This window comes from Limulus polyphemus, unplaced genomic scaffold (genome assembly GCF_000517525.1).
Source record: "Limulus polyphemus unplaced genomic scaffold, Limulus_polyphemus-2.1.2 Scaffold225, whole genome shotgun sequence".
Lineage (NCBI taxonomy): Eukaryota > Metazoa > Arthropoda > Merostomata > Xiphosura > Limulidae > Limulus > Limulus polyphemus.
In genome coordinates, this window is record NW_013665835.1 from 225,923 (window position 1) to 247,155 (window position 21,233).

At 35.6% G+C, this 21,233-nt stretch overlaps 1 protein-coding gene across 1 annotated transcript in view; it reads left to right on the plus strand.

Annotated features, from left to right (window-relative positions):
- The window catches only part of LOC106478562 (transcriptional enhancer factor TEF-1-like), a 115,546-nt gene that overhangs the window by 43,369 nt on the left and 50,944 nt on the right, over window positions 1-21,233 (plus strand). The window contains exon 3 of the mRNA XM_013939114.2: window positions 10,875-11,204. Within this exon, the coding sequence (XP_013794568.2) occupies window positions 10,875-11,204 (330 nt within the window). The remainder of the gene's footprint in view (window positions 1-10,874; window positions 11,205-21,233) is intronic.

The window sequence follows — 21,233 nt, forward strand, 5'->3', positions numbered from 1 at the left end:
GAAAAATACTTAAGATTTCCGCACTGGCAGTAGTAACAGTTTCCGCCTCTTTGGGACACATTTGATGAGTCACAAATGACGTTATAAGAGGTTCTATCCTATTTCTCTGTCAGCGCAACGCCAAGCTCTCTGACGTCATTAGTAATTTTAGTTGTTGAAGTACATAGCGTCCGTAGAGGAACCAGATGTGTTCTATGAAGCTTGGACCAGGACGTTTTGGTAGCCAATCCAAAACATTAGTGGTCTGTAGTCCATCAAGGTCTAGGATATTACACTGGTCACTACCTTGCACTCATGAATGATCGTGCAACTGGGTTCCGTACCACATTAATATATGGCACAAGTAAATCTTTTCTTGGAAGCTCCCATTCTTACTAATGCATCCAGTACTGGATTAACACATAGGCCCAAGCCTACGGCCCAGGCCACCCAAGTAAAAAATTATGGTTAGTAAAACTAGCAGAATGGAGACAAGAGTGAGTTACTGTTATCATAATTTGTTTTGTTATAATTATTTCCAAATATTACGTGGGCCTAGGGTCCTACTAAACCTTAATCCGGCCCTGGATGTATCCCCACATTGTAATTAAATTGCCACAGAAACTACCATTTTCAATGGTGTCGCACTGACCATCAATCATTTGCGGAGAAATGAAAGCTTCATTCGTTTGTGAAAAGGACAAGTGCTCAATGATGTTGCTGCTAAATTTCGTGATCTCTACGAACATCCAGACAAAATGAAGATGTCTTCGACCTTAGTTCGAAGTCATGAAATTTGTTTTTAGTTGTTTGGTCATAAATAATCACCCAGTTATTGAATCTACAACAAATGGGCTAGTGAATCATGATATATAGCGGTCATTTCAAGGCGTAGTTTACCTTCCACAACCTTGTCAAGACTGTCTAGTGTACATTTCGGTGTTCTGTACTCTCACACAAGAAACCTAGATATATAAAAATGAACGACACTTGTTTCAAGATTTGTCTGGTTTTCGAAAACTTGACAAACCTATCAGTCTGTACTTTTATCATAAACGGTCGCCCGCCATCAACAGATATCAGTGCGACACAAATATACGAAAACAACCAATGCAGCAAATTATTAAATATGAAAATGAAATAGATGTACTGTCTTTCCAGAAGGGAGAGCATTTGCAAAATGCACAGAAATAGCTGAGCATTTTAGTAATAAAATGCGTAAGACTGGCATATACGTGACGTCATATCGTTTTGTTGTTTAATATTTAATTGTAATTTTTCAGACTATAATTTATTGGTGTAGTATATATATATATATATATGTATACATATATTCTCAATAAACTATGGTACTTATTATTTACTTCTCGTTGAATCTTTATGGTTTCAGAAAGCTTGAGTCGTCGATTGAGATAACTAGTCATGATAATCGTACTGAATAGTATTGGTCTTGTTTGGAAATTTCCTGTTTATTGATAGTGAGTTAAATTTTCGTACAGGAATGCAAATATTCAAACTAAAAGTTAATTAGAATGATTTGTAGAAGCTTGTAAAACGTCGTATCTTCATTTTCGGGTTCTTCAGTCTTCATGAATACGTATTCTACATAATGTAATCTTTTCTTTCATTACGAAATAAACAATGAAAATATTAATGACTGAAAACATGTCCTAGATTTATTTATGTATTGACAGTCGTGATGTTCATATTTTACAGGGAACAATGAAATAACTAATTATATCATACTTTGGTTCAGGCATAGCCAAGTGGGCTGCCTATCACAAGGTTCAAGGTTCACGACGCTTAACATGCTTGCACTTTCAGCTATGGGGGAGTTATAACTATGACAGTCAGTTCTGCTATTCGGTTAAGAGTAGTCGCGTAAGAGTAGTAATCGCGTCTGGTCAGTAGTTAAAGATTAGGGACGGTTGAACCTTAGATATTTTTGACCTGTCCATTCAGTATATACGCACGAGACATCGTTCAAGTGAAAAGACCTAAGGCCAAGATGTCTCATCCTTTACTGAAGCAGGCCGGGCGTGAGTATGTTTTAAGAGCGAAGGTCATTTCTCAATACTCGATTATAATTGCCCGAGTGTTGGTTGTGGGTGCTGTTGATTAACAGCCTTCACTCTATTAGTTCAAGAATGAGGAACAATTAGCGTAAAACGTGGTAATTCATTACTCATTTCATATTCATAACTTACATGACATTGGGTGCAATATTAAGGACAACCCTGTACAATATTTTTGTACTAGTAGTAGAAGCTAAAGAGTTCGACTTGCATTTTGTTTCAGCAGAAAATTAAATTTTAAATACTATAGCACATTAAAACGTACTTCATAATTATTGTTAATTACATTTTAAAGAAAATTCCGAAATTGCAGTGAACTTATTAAAGTATAATCTTGACATTGATGCACCTTACACTACTTCCTATAACAATGGTGTAAGGTGTTATTGCAGTGCTCTTGTTAAAGTATAATGTTGACATTGATACACCTTACACTACTTCCTATAACAATGGTGTATGGTGTTATTGTGACTTGCTATATTAATTGACATTGAACCCCCTTGGATAATACTATATGAATTTCGTTGGTCCTTTGTATCGTAGTTAGAAATTTGTGAGCTAAATTACAGAGATTATTTATTTTTCCAAGAGAAATGTTACGCATATAAATTTACTAAGCATGAAATGTGTGACATTTCAGAAGTTAAATGTGTCATTTTCATTTTTATTTTGTAAGAACATGAATATTTGTTACGGAAATGAAATTGATGTTATTGTTTTTTCGTTTTTTAACTGAGATCTCTGATTTTACTCTTAGTACTTATAATATTTTCAAAATTATTCGTGTTTAAACTATTTCTATAGTTTTCAGTTATTCCTGTCATGGAAGTAAGATTAAAAGCCGAGTTTAATTTTGAGAAATACCTGCTATTGCCATAGAAAACCAATAACGTCTATAGCTTTTAACTAAGCTAGCAGCTTGCGTCAGCACCAGGATCTTGGCAGAAGTTGTAATAACTCTTCACTCCGCTGTTTGTTTATACTTTTCCTGAACCGCACTAGGTTTCCCTGTGGTCTCTTGATCATGCGCACTTCTTCTAACATCTCAAGAATCTTCATTCAAAAGAGTTATTCTTTATTTTCGCTTATTTCTTTCATATTAGCTAGACATCTAGCTAATATGAAAGAAATAGCTACTAAATGTACCTTTGTAAAGAAAAACAAAAATTAAGTTTAATTGTAGAGATGAAACCGAACAGTTCAGTAACTGTGTGGAAATATTTCTATAAACTTTTTGTACAATCGATATGACCTTTCCAAAGGTTCATGTAAACCTCATTAAACGATAACTTAATAGCATTTGTTACTAAACATATTAGAAGAAAGGCGGAAAAAACGTTGAAAGAAGCGCTGTATCCAAGTTGTAGACTGACAGAGATAAAGATAGATATTGTGACTCATTTTCTTTCATGTCACCTAAAATGGCTTCGTGCCATTTACTTTTCCATGTATATTTTAATTCTGAAAATGATTCCCACTTATAGTTTCGGGCCGGGCATGGCCCAAAAGGATATATCCCTGATTTTGAAGCTGAAGACTCACAGTTTGCAACCCATTGCCGCAAAAACACGTTCCACAATGAAATGACAGTTAAATCCCATTAACCGATCAGACAAGAGAAGGCCAAGAGTTTGCGGTGGGTGCTGCTTAGTAGCTACATTTCCTCTGATCAATCAATTCAAAATTGAAATTGGCTTTGCTTTTACCTTAGCAGTTTTTCGAATCGTTTAGGAAACCTCGGGGGACAACCGAGGGCGCTCAGAAACCTCTGATCTTTTCACCCCGCACGTGTAAGTGAAGTGCAGCTATACTTAGTGGTTCTTGGCTGGAGCAGAGAGTGAAAGGTGTTAACTTACAGACATATTGAGCCGGAAGAAGGTTGAAAGGCGTCTAGAGAGAATATTACACATTAAACGGACTTTGTTGGACTTGCGGTCCTTCAGGGAGGCGATGATATGTATATTTATATATATGTGTGTGTGTGTGTGTGTGCGCGCGCGCGCGTGTGTATTTTTTGTTTTTGGTAAGGATACAACTAAATGGGTGAGATTGGCTGATGGGAGGTCTTGGATGTATGGCAGGATTGGGTTCGTCGTCAACGCTGGAGGAAGGACGACGGGAAAAGGAGCGACTGGTTTGTGTGTCCTCGATATGTTTGTGAAGCCAGGGTGGAGACTCGTAGGTCCTGATGGGATGTGATGGAGTATACGTGTCGAGAAGGAAGCAGTCGTTGGGTTGTGAGGTGTTAGAAAAATTAGGCGTGGAGGGTCGATTTCGTTGGAAGGTATCTGTGTATAAACTGTTGATCATCTTGGAAAGGGTGGAAGGGCCAGGGTGCCTTTTCTCCTCCTGTAGGGCTTATTCTGAACAGTCTGGGTAGCAGAAGTGGAGGCTATGGTCATGGTCGACGATTCTTCCGATTCTGGGGTTTCAGTTTGTGTGGTCTGATCCTGTTGTTATGATTTACTTGAAAATTTGGGTCGGCTTGCTAGTTGGAAGCTGTGGATCTACCATGGGTGATTTGTATGGCTGGTATCTGGTGGTGAAAGCGGAAAGAGGCAGGGTGGGGCGAGGAGGCCATTTTTGATGGGGTTTTTCTGCTTTGAAGTTAAATTGGTGGTAAGAGACACCATTGGTGAGAATATGGTCGACAATGTCTTTCGATGTCGTGACAATTTTAATGAAATGGGTCGGTGATAATATGGTTCTTGAACGAATCCTGTGGACGGCGTGGAGATTGGTTTTATATTTTGGATGTTGGATTTCTTTTGGAGTAATTTTTGGGTAAACTCGTTTGGAACACGGAGAAGAGATTATTAGAGCTTCGAAGAGTAGTGCATGTAACTAGTGGAACAGAATTCCATGGGCTTCATAAATAGTTGAAGTCGGCTGTGGATAAGGGCTGTAGGATCCAGGTTTTAGTGAGGCCAAATGACACCCCGTGTTTAAACTCATCGATAAAGGCGATGATTTGACGCGGCGAAAAGTAGGAGGATAAGCCGGTGAAGATTACCGGTGAAAACGCCGTGGGAGACTTGGCAGGTTTTAAGAAGGACATGGCTAATTACACGTCTTACTAGCTTGACTGTCAACGAAGTAATCAAAAGAAAAAGAAAACCAAAAAGCTATTCACAATTAACCCTTATAAAGCTATACGCGAAATTTTGAAATAAACAAGCGTTTAGTTACATGCAAGCGGTAGCCATATGCTGATACGATCGGGACCCGCGATTTAACAAGGAATTTTCCAATTTATATTTTAATTTTTCATGTTTGGACCTTGGTCTTTTTTAGTTATTTTGTACTACTGATCATACTTTTGATATTGTATAAATAATTAAGTGTAATACGATATTAGTCAAACTCAAGACAGTAGCAATGTGTGTCTATTGATAGAGAACTGATGCATAATAAATTGCCACCTCTGACGTAGCACTGATTTAAAATTTTCTTTGTGATCCTTCAGTAATTGTGAGGGGAAAAAATGCTTAAAATGGTTACCCGTCTGTAACTTTAAAAATACATCATTACATGTGAAACAGCTCCACTGATTTGAGTCAGAAAAAACACTTAAAAAACATGTAGTCGGTTTTCTCTTAAGCCCTTGAAAAATATATTAAATTAAATCATGAAGCTTTATATACTATGAGTTATTATATATTAATACTTTTTATTTATAGTTTACTTTACCACATTCATATAGGGAGCGAAGAGTTGGCATGTTATCATGATCATAAAATCGTGCATGATTTCAGCCCTGCTTTATTAAATTTGCATAATCTCACGCCTACCTAAGACCGGCCCTTATATGTGGATACACTCGAATATATTTAATATGAAAGAATTTAACTAAAGAAAATATAGCCTATCTTTAGAATGTTCGAGTTCTTGTATATTGGGATAATTCGTTCGAAAGAGAATTAAATAAAAATGTAATATTCGAATTCATGAAACAGCAGACTACAAATGTTGGTTGTATATTGTGTGTCTGAAAAGGCTGTCACATACCCTTCCCAAAAGTGACCAGTGTTTTGTGGCATCACTATACTAACGTACACGCTTACTTTTGTATCTAACTCCTTTAAAAAGTACTCCTGAATTTAGGCCTAATCAATCAAAGTAATTACAGCATTTAACCATGCAAAGTAATTAGACTTGCAACTATTTATCACAAGTTATAAACTATCAATAAACATTCTATTGTGCAACAGGATGAGTTTGAAATTAACACAGTGAATCCAAATGACATAATGTTGAGTTCTCCCTAAATTATGAAGCCATTTGAACAGACATCACAAGATTCACATTTAACTTTTCCAGGATTCAAAACTAAAATAGGAACTTTTCTCATGCATAGATCATTTACGATGGAACGTGTGTTGGAGTGTTTGATGAAGTATTTTTTATCATGGATTACATCACCATCCTAATCCCTAGAAAGGTCTTCTGCGTACAGTGTTTTAGTTCAATTTTCCTTTAAGCTGAATCCCCAAAGAACTTGCTTTTGACACAGCATGCTGGGATCTTACGAAAACCACATCTTTCTTCACTAGTTGCATTTTTCTTCTTTGACATTCAACAGATTTCCGCCCCCCAGTGGCACAGCGGTATGTCTGCGGATTTACAACGCTAGAATCCGGGTTTCGATACCCATGGTGGGCAGAGCACAGATAGCCCATTGTGTAGCTTTGTGCTTAATTACAAATAACAACAACAATAACATATTTCCTTCTCATCCGGGTATCTCCATAGCTGATTACAACAAACAACTTTTGGTCTTTGTTCCAGCTCTGTGTAATATGTTACATTGTGTCGTTGATAAATTTTATCATGGCGTATGAGCATTCCTTCGGTCAACTCGAATTTGTCAATCATTATACACCTTTTATAAAACTCGAACTTTTCAGCGTTCTATCTTTTCACCACTTTATTGACATAAAAAAGCATAGGCAGGTACAATGCATTACCTCATATAAATGATGTTATCTGTGCTGACTTATCTTTTTCAGGGCAACCATAGAAGATGTACACCAACGCCTACAGTTCTAGATCAACATAAGATACTTTGGTGTTTCGTTTATAGCTTATCAGGTTCAATTTCTGTAGTTCATTATCTAGAGTTGTAGTTTCTTATTACTAACATTTCATGCATTTCAGAAAAAGAGGCAATGTTCTACTATTGATTAAAATGTAGTTTTCTTGTTACTCTATTCATAATTAGCTGGAGTACCCGTCCACTTGACGGAAGTTACGAAAATTCATGATTTATGAAAGGTTATCTTAGGACATGAAAAGTTGCTTCCCTTATATGTAATTGTAAAAAACGCCTATGAAAACAAAATGTGAAACTCCACATGGACCCAACAAACCTTCATGCCAAATTTGGTGAAGATCCATCAACAGAGGACGAAGTAGTGGTAAAAAACGCCCGTGAATACCGCAAAACGCAAAATGTAAAACTGAAAATTTGTATGCATTTCCCCGTGGACGCAATGAGCCTCCATACCAAATTTGGTAAAGGTCCATACACAGGGGGCGAAATAGTGTTAAAAAATGTCCATAAAAACCACAAAACGCAAAATTCAAAGCTGAAAAATTGTGTGTAATCCCGCATGGACCTAATGAACCCCCATACCAATTTTGGTGAAAATCCATCCACACCCTGCGAAGTAGTTACATAGACATACAACAGACAACAGACCGTGAGTACTATTATATTTATATAGATACAATCTCACATATTCAGTTTTTCGGTTTTATTCCGTATACTTCAGGCCTCGTAGTAAAATAGTCTAACATTATTTTGGCGTATTTGTTTCCATCATTCGACTGTATTAGAGGACTAGCCAATGAGATGAATTGGATCTGAGATATTAACAGCTACTTAATAAAGTTTTGTGGGCAACACGACCCACTAGCTAGTGCTTTGGACTTGTAGACGTAAGGTTGCAAGTTCTAAACTTGTTCGCGACATGCCCTCATGTCTTTAAGTCTATCTAGTTGTATAATGGGTACTAGAAGGTAGGTGTAGGTTAACCTGCAGTGGAGTGACACATCGTCCAGTGTAGGCGTGGAATTGATTTGACTTTGACTTAATCAAACTCTGCTTCAATAGTATACTTGTTTTTGTATTGTTTTTCTCGTCCTATTACTTTAAAACACGGGTCACGAATTTGGCACTACTTTTCCACATATCAGAGCCATCCAAACCATAGGATATTTTGCATCTCTTTCCAATGTTTTTGATCACTAATCATACCGAGCTATTGGGAGATTATTTAGATGATTGAGTGCTTTTGATTATGGTGATATTCAAAGTACCAACTGCAAAATTTTTGTGACCTTCTTTACCTGATAGCTATCAAGCATAATCTTGTGTCTGAGTTTAACTTAGTTTAACCTTACAACTGCGGTTGATATCATATGATGTTAGCGTAGGCGACTGCAGTTGACATCGTATGATGCAAGTATTTTGCGCGCAACATTTTGAATGGCCCGCCGCAAAAATATGCGAATACTTGCACATGGGGTGGGAGGCAGATTTACAGAAGCCGCAAACGAAGGGTTAACTGTAATTAATTCATCTTTGATTGATTAATGTAGAAAGTTTACTGTCTACTAACAGTGTTTCTGCTTCACATTTAATCCACTTGATTTTATGTCCAGTGTTGTATTCTTTATTCAGGTCTCTTGAATTTGTATTGAAGGCCATATAATTTAATATTTAAGTTGAAAATGAAGTTTTATTCCAGACTGACTCCTATTTTATAATGCCCTTGTCCGTCCGTCAGTCCCGACCTTGTGGACAGGATATCTTAATGTTGGATGGCTGTATTTTGACTAAATTTATATAATCGGTAATGCATACAAATCCTACATGTGATTATCTTTCGAAAGTCCCTGGTACATAGAAAATCTTCCCCAATCTTGGGAACACAGTATTTCAATGCAGAATAAATGGATGTTGGCCAAATTTATATAGTAGGTAATACATACAAAGTTCTAGATCTGATTACCTTTCGCAAGTTAAGGGTCAAAGGTCAAGATCAATCGAATTGAGAGGCATAAACATACAGTATAACATTAGTTTAGAATTGGTGTTTCATAAACCAAATTTACACTTGTTTTACTTAAAATTTAAAACATTCATTCTTAAGTGTGACTATTGACTCGTAGTCCATTTACTTATCATTCAAACCTATTTTTTAAGGAGAGCTGTGTTTTTTAGTCACAGTTGTTCATTACAACAGCGAAAATGTCCACTTTATTATCTTTGACGTAACTGGCATCTTCTGGTATATGATGATAAAGTTTGATGTCTTTTGTAAAATATCCAGCGTTGGATAAATTTCCCTAATAAACTTCCATAGTTTCTATTTAGACATTGATACCTGAACTGGTTTTTTGGCCTCCAATAAGCAATATTTATAATTTTTCTCAGTTCTAACATCTTATGTTAAAGTAGTTAGACGTGGATGTCATTATCTTGAATTATTTCCCGTTTCATTAAATCTATGTTCTCTCAAAGGCATTTCTTAAAAGAAAACTGAGCAAGAAATTCACTTCTTTAGCAAATTAATAGTGTTTATCTTTTCCTTTCTTTTTCAAGTGCTCTCTTAATCGTTTTTTGGAACACTTGTCAGTGATGCTATGACCAGACTTTTAAGTTAAACAATAAGATTACTAGCTCACTGATCATCTTTCCATTCATTCATTTGAGAAATAACCCAAGTCTAAATACCACATGCTTCTCTCGGAACTTTTCTCATCAATAACCCCGGTCTAAATACCACATGCTTCTCTCGGTATTTTGTCATCAATAACCCCAGTCTAAATACCACATGCTTCTCTCGGTATTTTTGTCATCAATAACCCAAGTCTAAATACCACATGCTTCTCTCGGAACTTTTGTCATCAATAACCCCAGTCTAAATACCACATGCTTCTCTCGGAACTTTTGTCATCAATAACCCCAGTCTAAATACCACATGCTTCTCCCGGTATTTTTGTCATCAAAAGCTATTGTAGTTTCTATATGCTAGAAAATACTGTGAAACTTTTGGTGCCAGAAATAGTTGTAACCCTAAATAGTGTTGTTAGGTAAGTCCTTGTGATGCTTTCAATTACAGGAAACAGTAGATAAACAACATGACCCCTATAAACGTTGCTTTGATAATATGGTATAATAATTGTAAGACCCACTAACTGAAATTTCATGGCACTGGCTAAGCGATTCATACCAAAAGTTTTTGTGCTGTATATGACCATTATATTTTACGGTATCTTCTTTTTTGAACCTTTGATCGTAACATTTTATTGTCCAGTGTTTTTCAAGATTATTGATAATGTTGTGCTGTTTTGTTACATTTTGTTTTGTATTTTATAAAAACTTCTCTAGATTTTTGTTTTATTCTTATTAGTGTTCTGTCTCATTGCTAAGCACGCTCTTCAAGCATCTCAACATAGCTAGTCGTATTCTTCTACTTGTTACAGTAGCAAGAACTACAAATGTTCTCAGATTCTAAGCAACTAGCCATAGCCATTTTCACTTTGAATCCAACTCCTGCAACTAAGTTGTTTTAGATTTTCGGTATTTTTCCCATAATGTTATTTATTCTTTAATAGATTTAGTTTCATTCTTTTTATTAATATGGATATTTCCCTTTGTGTATATCTATTTTATAGCTTGCAGTTCTAATCGGTTTCCGTTTCAAAAAGTGTAAGTTAGTATATATTTTGTAGTTTCATTTTATATCTCGCAAGTGTAAATTTAGTGTTTACAGGTCTTGATTATGAATATTTATCTGGCTTTCCATACAGTGTGTGGGGTTCACTTACCAGCCGCCAAAATTTCTTCTCAGTGGAACCCTGGTCCGCCCCCTGCTGGGCCCACAACAACACCTTCTAGGGGTGGTGCTCAAGTGCCAAACACAGCGCCCCCTACTGCTACTCCAGCACCTCCTCCACCTGACGTTACCGGATCAGATGACAGTAACAGTAAAGACAGTTCTTCCAAAGTTGATCTGGCAAATTGTGAGGGTGATGGGGTTTGGAGTCCAGATATTGAACAAAGTTTTCAAGAAGCCCTTGCAATCTATCCGCCATGTGGTCGGAGAAAAATTATTTTGTCAGATGAAGGTAAAATGTATGGTAAGTCGGTGGTTTTTACATTTTGTTCTGAAACCATATATTGGCATATAATAAATAGTAATGAAAACATTTATGTACCACGTCTTCTTGGTAATGTAAAGTACTATTCAGGATACTAAAATTGTAGTTTAATTTGGCTATTTGTAATTTTACATTGCCTTGTGGCCCGCCATGGCCAGGTGGTTAGGGAGCTCGACTCGCAATCTGCGGGTCGCGGATTCGAATCCCCGTCCCACCAAACATGCTCGCCCTTTCAGCCGTGGGGGGCGTTATAATGTTACGGTCATTCCCATTATTCGTTGGTAAAAGAGTAGCCCAAGAGTTGGCGGTGGGTGGTGTTGACTAGCTGCCTTCCCTCTAGTCTGACAGTGCTAAATTAGGGACGGCTAGCGCAGATACCCCTCGTGTAGCTTTGCACGAAATTAAAAAAACAACAAAAAACATTGCTTTGTTGCTGTGGTATCTACGGTGATCGCCAATATAATAAAGTATCTGTGTAATAATCACCGATATTTTTCTGTAGATACTTTTGTTCAGCATGTATTATTTATGTAAATTTTTGGCGAGTTTAACTTACGCCATTTAGTTGTTACTACAACATTTTGAATGATAACCGTATTTATCCTTAAGATTACTGCAATCAAGTAATGCATACTAAAAATAGTAAAATAACAACAGTTCCTTCTGGTTCAGTTTTAAGGCAAATCAATACTTAGTGATTATAATTTAACTTTACCATACTCAAGCCCATTCTTACATTTTGTTATCAAGCCATAAACTATTTTATATATTCCATTCTACATTATATTAAATTTCAAATATTTACTTTAATACTACATCAAGACGTACAATACTAGTCAAAAGCCAGATTCTGTTTTGTTGACTTGCATTTTATATTTATCATCAGTGTTAGAGTAATAGACATATAAAGGGTAGGATCTGACCTAAAATCAAAATTGTGATTTTTAATGATGAATAGGAAGCATTAGAACTATTATTTTAAAGAACCAAATCACATTAGTTATGGAGATATTAATTATGAAATTATACCTCCTGGGTTAGTAGGCCATCAATGACTGTTTTTAGTTTTCAATGACAATACAGTTAAGTATGAGAATGAAAACTTATTTTACATTACTTATCTGTTAGCTACACAGAGAACTGTTGAAATAATAAACTTTACTGAGATCGATCACACTTTTTTATGCAGTGTTGATAGGTAAGGCAGACAGACACATGTACAGCTGTAAACTACAGTGGGCCTACTATGTCCTTAGATTATTTTGCAGTTGTAGCATTCTTAGCTACATCAATTGTTATTTCTCCCATACTTGATCTATATGGCCATTATTTGTAAGCGAAACAGCAATAAAGACTTAAATATAGTGTAAACACTCATCTCTAAGGGCTGTGACCTGGTGCCCTCAACCTTTTGTAAATAAAGCTGAATCTAGGTCACATATCACATGAAATATATTGTTAACTCAGGCACTGGCTCTGCTGCAGTTCATCTTTGAAATATTCCACCTAGTAGCAATAAGCTTATAAAACAAATACAAACACACATCCACTTCTGCTTTCAATAATTTAAGGCTGGGGTTGGCTATTTCATTTATTGGTGGCTATTCCATTCATCATTATGGCATGGCCTATCTAGCATTAAATAGATCGTTCAACATCAAATAAATAAATAAATAAATTTGATAAAATAAACTTAACTTGACTGTAATTGAGAAAGAAAAAATTAGTCATAAAAACTGGGAAATTGTGTGGTATGCAGGCATACCATATATTTTCTACTTTCTCATCTTAATATAGAAATTTTCCAAAGTTTTCGTATAGTTTGATTCCGTGACGTTTCCTCATAAACATGTAGTCTAGAAAGCCACTGAGTGTTTTAGTTCTAGTTGCCTGTGTTTCTTTGTTGGTCTCTAGTAGATAATACCTGTTCACCCATGCATGGATAGATGCTGCAATATCATACATTGTGAAAGCACATCAGTGACAGCAGTGTCCTTTGCTGTCCGAGTAGATGATATCTAGAGGTTATGGCCATCACTATATTATATGAAAACGATCAGTTTTTATGTGTAAATCCAATGTTTTCTCTTGCATTGAGACTTTTGTATTTGGTTTTCCAAGTGAGTCAGACGATATAAGGACACTTTTAAAGACAAAAAATGTTGATTCATTCAATAATCTGGTAGGAAGCGACAGTCCAGTGTCTACTTCAAATATGCATACCATTTTTGTGCTTTGAATTAACACTAAAGATTATTTGACACTTTATGTCGCATGTCCAGTCTGTTTATTCTCTTAGATTAAATCTCGGTCATATGTCAAAATCTAGATTTACTTCATGATTTTCCTTACCAATTATCATATTTTAAAGGGGACCCAACTAATACTTGTGTGGAGATAATCTTTGCCTGAGAATACCACAGACTAGGTAGAAAGGAAAAATGTTGGTGCCATAGATACAGGATTTATTGTGGAGTTTCAGACTTTGCTAATGTAGTACTGACCTTTATTCGATCTCTTGAGTATAAGTGAGTTTAAAGAAATGCTTTTACTTAAAGAATGGCACATTCTCAAGGTAGAAATAGTCTCAAACAAGAGGAAATGTTTGTCATCATAGAGAAAGGAGCAATTGCACAATAGAATGTTGAGTCCCAGGGAAGTCCTCTCCTGGATGCAAGACTTATCAATGATGCAAATATTCCTGTCGTCAATCATCTTTAAACTGCAGGCTCAGAATGATTAGTCAATGTTTGATTCACTCAGACCATTAGATCAAACCTTGCCCATAAAGATTTATCTTGGCACAATTGAAGGAATGATGATTAAGGGTTGCTGGGATGGAATGATGTTTGGTGAGTACAAGACCATTTGGAAAGGTCTTTATAGGTCTTCCAGGCTGTCACCAGCCAGAATACCCTAGCCACTGTTCTGGTCCAGACCATTTACAACTAGCTGAAAAGGACTAGAAATACTACTGGCAGACAACCTCCACCTGAATGGTTTCCCTAGCATGTGAGAAAATAGGCACTACCAGTTAAAAACCATGAACCATGATACAGTAATGAGCCTCTCTGAGCTGAGAGATATCTTGTAATGATGACCATGGCTATACAATGAGATATCATGAGCATCTTGTCACCCTGCTGCCTTGGACCAGAGATTGATAACTCAGCTGGGTGTGAAAGTTCCGGAGAATATGTATCACCCTGCACATGCAAATTTGATGGCATCTCAGCCAGGCATTGGTTAAAAACCCACACCAAGATAGGTCCCAGTGAGTGAGGTAAAGCAAATCCTCCCCATCCTCCCCAGTGTTTAAGGGAATAGTTAAAAAACCTTAACCATTTCTTGAAATGGCTCAAAGCACTTGCCTGGAATAATTGGACTCAGGACCAGGCAGTCTATTGGCTTATCCTTAGCTTGGATGGTCTAGCCTCGGATACCATTGAGTATTTTGACAAGACATAACAATAAGACTTAGACACAGTGTTATCCAAGTTTTGCCATCTGTTCAACCCTGTAAACGATTGAGCTATTCATCAGGTGAGATTTAATGCTCAAAAATCGAAGGTCTTACCAAGTATATGGATGATCTGCATTTGCTTGCATAGTAAATTTACATTGCAATGTCAACATCAGATCAAGAGGACATTATGGTATATTATCTTGTCAAGGAACTTCCTGGTGAAGCCCTGAGGCACTGCTTAGATGTGAGAGACATTCACATCTTGACAAGAGTAGTTTCTAGCGTGACACAGTATGAAGTACTAACTTTGAGCTGATGATTAGAGAGGGAAAATGTTACAGCGATAGCTGTAGTGGTTATACTTTAGACACCACAATCCTCCTCAAATCTGGCATTGGCATCTTCAGGATGGATGCACTGTGGAAATCATATGCCAGCTTTCCCTGTGCAATGGACGAACCAATGTTATCCAGAAAGCAGGCAGCATTAGCTCGGATAATTATCTGCCTGATAAGGAATGACATTCTGGTGTTGTTTCATAATTGGCAATCAGCTACCTCATTGCACACTGAAATGTTTTTAGGTGTTGTAAATGAAGTAGATATAACTGACGCTAGTAGCAATGCTAGGGTTGCATTTGTCACACTGTTGATGAAAGCAATTATATGGCTAACAACACATCATAGGTCGTTGGTTTAGAATTGAAACAATCTAAACCTAATACAGCAAAAGCAACTCACTAATTTATTGGTTGAAATGCCAATGAATTGTTGGGACCAGATTGGGGATTGGGTGAGAGAGTGGTGACTCACTTAGATATAAGTGACACACATCCAATAAAGCAAGTGCATGCCAACTTTCTTGGAGGGCTAGGAATGTCACCAGTGATGAAATACAGTGAATGTTGAAGAACAGGGCCATACAACCTTTAGATAGTGTTTGGTTATCTCCAGTTGTAAGAAAAAATAGGTATGTATGCCAAGGTTCTGTGTTGATTTTAGAAGAGTAACTCTCGTTGTCTTTCCATTACTATGTACAGATGAATGTCTGGATGTGTTCAATAGTTATTGTTGGTTCAACACTCTGAATATGGTATCTGGATACTGGCAACTGAAGCTAGACAACGAGAGCAGACCTAAGAGTACTTTTAGCATAAGAAAAGATATGTATGTGTCTGCCTTTTTCAACAGGCTAATAAAGGTTACATTGAAACAGGTGTAAAAGAGGAGGTGTCTGGTCTATGCCTAATAGTTAATACGGTGGTGGAAAAAAGTCTCTTGTTTATAAGTTTGTTTTTACAAAGACATAAAAGACAATCTTGTTTAAAAACTATGGGATCTATATAATATAACAAAATAAGAGTTTAGTATTTTTCAAATCTTTACAAAAACACTTTTGTATGATAATTTCTAGACCCGAATTCAGTTATTTTTGCAAGTAACATGAAATATATATACTGTCATTATGTTAATCCAACTGTTAAAAATTTCAAGAACAATCATTAATATAAACGCAACCCTTTCAACTTATATTAACTGTAATGTTAGATGCTCTTACACAATTTTAGTTTAATAGAGCCAAGTATATTCTATATATTTGATGTATATTCAAAATAAGAATTGAAGAAAACTTAAGCATTTTAATATGTCTTTAAATAATTCTTTTGATTTTTATAAAAAATAATGTAGTAATGTATGTTATCATTAGGCTAGTTTTTACGTTAATTGATAAAAGTAATTTCAAGTCCAGTCTACATAATGATAACGAATTCGTTTATTTCTTCTTAACGTTTGTAGCTATGTTCACTTGCACTTTGTAGGCCTAAGTTCACAAACAGTGTTGCAAAAGAAGTTCCAAGACTAATGGTTCCCACGCCTAACTTACTTGCAGAATTTTCTTGCTAACCAATCGATTAACTGAATAGACGCGATAACTCTCACTTCTAACAGTGAATTAAGTCAGTAGTTCCCAAACTCTTTTAGTCTGAGGCTCCCTTGATGTGAATAAAAAAGTTTGAGGTCCCCCAACCTATAACTTTAGAATGGTGATTGAGAAGCAGTGCCGTAGTATAAACAATAACATCTCCTTTCGGCATACTGCATCATTTAATTAATTAAACATAATTTTTGTAGGCTTATGGTTTATTTAGAATTAAAATTAATTCAGCATCTTTGTTTTCGGCCCATTTTTTGGCGAACCCCCAGAAAAAGTTTCACGGCTCCCACGGGGCGCGGCTCTCAATTTGGTAAACACTGAACTAAGTCACTCGTTGTTTATTCAATAACGTTTCTTTAACCAGTTACTTCATTGATTCTCGTATTTAAAATGTACCCTTATTTCTACAAATTAGAAGAACCTTCTAGACCATTACTCATCACCATAATCATTAGCTTCCTCAAACAAACATCTAGATTAAAATGTTAAAAATATAGCTTACAACAATAATTTTCTGTAAATGTAATTTTCCCCAGCATTTTTTGCAGTAGATCAAATCAAATCACTTAGGAGTAGCATAGAGTTAACAATTTTCATCAATTTCTTCTTTTTTATAAATGATATTCTGAATATAAGTATTTTACACAACAAATAAGGGTGATTTACATAGTAATTTATTAATCATGAAAAATACGTTTGTTTTAGAGCAAAGCCACATTGAGCTATCTGCTGTATTCACCACTAGGAATTGAACACCGGATATTAGCGGAATAAGTTGGTACGCTTAACACTGTTCCACCGAATGACTAAGTATATAAAAAAAAAATACACAGACTATAAATATCAGCTTCTCTTTCTTTGTTTATGATAATTATCAAAACGGGATAATTAATTATTTTACAAGAACTTAATGAGTGAATTCTGATTTGATTATAGAGGTTTTATCATACCTTAATAAACTTGCTTTAAATTATTTGTTGGGTTCATATGTTTTTAGCGCAAAGCTACACAATGGGCTATCTGTGCGCTGCCCACCACGGGTATCGAAACCCGGATTCTAGCTTTGAAAATCCGCAGATATACCGCTGTGCCACTGAGGGGTTTGAATACTGAGTTCGAATCTGTGCGATACCAAATATTATCCACCGCACTTTAAGCTACAGGTGAAAGTATAAAAGTGAAAGTTAATTCCTTAGTAGAAATTGTGAGTGGCGCTTCTGGCTGTCTCTCTTCCATCTGGTCAAGAAATCAAAAATTAGAGAGGGTGTCAGATAACCTGAGAGTTAATATTACCAGTGTAGTTCAACAAGTTTTTACTAACGTCAAGAAAATAATACCAGTATCAATAAACATGAACCATTATTATTCGACGTTACTAAAACCATTTAACCTTCCTGTTAAAATATTTCATCTTTCCATTTGTTTTTCTGATCAACTTGACACTTCTCTATTTAACATTTAAATTATTTAGAACTTAAATAATAGTTTGTATTTTAAAATTATATACGATCTTTTCAGTATTCACAGACGTATCAATATTCCTTTAATGAATGATTAAATTCATTAATTATAAAATCTGCTTTGTCATCCATGATTTGGGTTGAAAGTTACGTTAGTGTAATTCATGATTGACATGCGGTTATCAGCTGTATTTTTAAAGAAATTTGCAAAATTATAACACACTATATTAACATCTTGCAATTTATTATAACTTATCAATTATTTGTTATACCACCTCTCACTATATCTTTATTACAGTTACTAAAATCAAAACATTGATTTGGCTTATGCACATATCAGTAGAACCATTCATTGCTCAGAAATTATCAGAAAGGTCTGTTTGGCAAACAAACACAAGTAAACTTCGCATGTGTTCAAATATCATGCATTAGCTTCAATAATGATTAGTACTGTAGATGGAAAGTAATAGCACCATGAAAAACTCCTTCTAAAAGTGAATAAATGTAACGAATGATACATGAATACAGTGACTAATACTAATAGATTAGTAATAAAGTCGCCACAAGAAAGGTTTATGATGGACAACTGTAGTACTAGAACTTAAAAGAACAAGTCAAGCTTACAAATATGTTATAATGTCTAAATTAAATAAAGTATTTTTATTATTAAGTTCACCTTATAATATTCATTGTCATCATTTGAAGGTTTCTTTTGTCTCTATGCCATGATGCCATTTGAAAGTAAGAAAAAAATGTTTGAAAAAATAAGGATGATGTAGGGATGAATGACAATGCCAAAAAGTACAGAAAAAAGATAGGGATGAGTACACAAAACCATACAAAAATCCCTTCTTAAGTAGCCACTGAGTTGATGTTACAATCTTACAAGCCACTGTAAGACTTTATAACATTATTCAGTTTAAATGCTTTTATTCAAACCTGAATTCGTGCAACTCAAGGTACACAACATTTAGTTGTAGATAAATTTTATTCTCTGGAAGATTTGGTTACTTATGTAGGGATTTTTGTATGGTTTTGTGTATTCATCCCTACATTGTTCCTGTATTTTTTGGCATTGCCATCCCTACACCATCCTTATTTTTTCAAATTATTTTATAGCTTTTTCCCTCTTTTTTTAGACAATATCAATTGAAGATAGTTTGTAAGTGAACATTTGTTTTATTTTTAAAATTCAGTGGTAATATTTATTGTCAAAATCATTATTAAATTATTCATTGCTATTGTAGAATGACTACATATATTGATATCATATGTGAAAGTTAGTGAAACGCTATACTGTTTTTGCACTCCCCAAGTTAAAATGCAACATTTTGATGTATAAATCATCACAACAACTTCAAGCATTAGTGACTTAGCCCTTCCGACCCAGAATCAAAATAATCAGCAGAACATTTGACTGTTACGCTACTCACCACTTCTATACTTTAGTGATTTATTTATTGGTTATTTATTGAAGGCCTTAATAGCTTCTGAAAACCTCGAAAACCCAAGTTAAGTGTTTATAAAAGTCTCTTACATTGTTATAAGAGAGATTTGAGATTATCATGAGCAGTACATAATATGTTGTGGTCATTTTTTCCCGGCCCATCCCTATATACTAAACACTGCTTAGTGATAGTGAGGAACGACATCCAGTGTGTTCAAGAATGTAGCAAAATTCAAGTCTACTTTGATATTCATGAGTCTACTATACATAAAGTAAAAGGAGGAATCAAGATGTCATTCGAAGCTGTCATTGCTAATGTGTAAAGAAGAAGATGCAATATATATATATCTGTTATCAGTAATATAACTTTGTTTATGGGTGGAATTTCGCGTAAAGCTACTCGAGGGCTATTTGCGCTTGCCGTCCCTAATTTTGAAGTGATATACTAGAGGGAAGGCAGCTAGTCAACACCACCCACAGCCAGATCTTTTACCAACGAATAGCGGGGGCTACCCATCAAGTTACATGACTCCCCTATGACTGAAAGGGTAGTCATATTCAGTGACAGGATTTGAACCTGCGACCCAAAAAAATTGCGAGTCGAATGCTCTAACCACCAGGCCCCTAACATAACTTACATTATCAATTGTGATCATTAATGTTAATTGAAAACAAGTCACTTTTTTTAAGTAACATTTTTAGATGAGGAAAGATATCCTTCAGGCGGTTGCACATAAATCATCTACCAAATTGTGCAATATATATTTTTTCAGGTAATATCAGCCAATTATGGTACTTAAATCCTTATCATTTGAAATAATATGACAAAAAATGTTTTTATCGTCAGAACTGTTGCTTTTGGTCCACATATATTTCTGATTTCTTCCTCAATTCTTTTGCGTTTCATGAAACTTTTGAATGTAAGTTTTAGCTAAATAACAACATTTGAGCTATTCAGTTGTAGCTCTATAACCGTTATTCTTTTCTTAGCAACTTCAAGAACTTCTATCTTTTTTGTTTCTTCAGTTGTTTTTCTTGTTGTTTTTTTCACAAGTTCCATATTCGTTATATACTCGAAACAGCTTTTCCGTTGCATGTACAGACTTGTCATTAATGCTGTTACGTCAGCGGAGGTCACGTGACGCTAGTAACACGTCACGCGCTTCTAGAACGTTCATGAAGCGTCGGGAGACTACTAGGTATGCGGTAGTCTTGTATATATAAGACCGGCCAAGAAGCGACGGCAACAATGTAATGAGTAATTGAACTGCGGACAGAGAGAGAACATTGTTGAGCACGTGAGACGTTCGTTGTGAATTATAACGTTTGTTATAGCGCGAATGTTGAAATTAAGTGTATTGCAAAGTTGTATTCAGAAAGAATAAACCAGTTTTATTTAAGAAAGGACTTGTATCGGTAAAGTTTCTTCGGAAAGAATTTTTAGGGAAAATTAACAAACGACCAGAGACGTAACAAATTGGTGTCAGAAGTGGGATGGAAAAGAAAAAGAAAAGAAACGAGAAGAGAGACAACAACAGCTGCAAGAAAACCTGCAACAGTGGCAGCTCGAACGAGAAAATAAACAAGAAGAGAGATTACAGCAGTGGTTGGAGGAAAAAGAAAAGAAACAAGAAGAACGAGAAGAGAAATAACAACAGTGGTTGGAGGAGAAAGAAAAGAAACAAGAAGAGAGACAACAG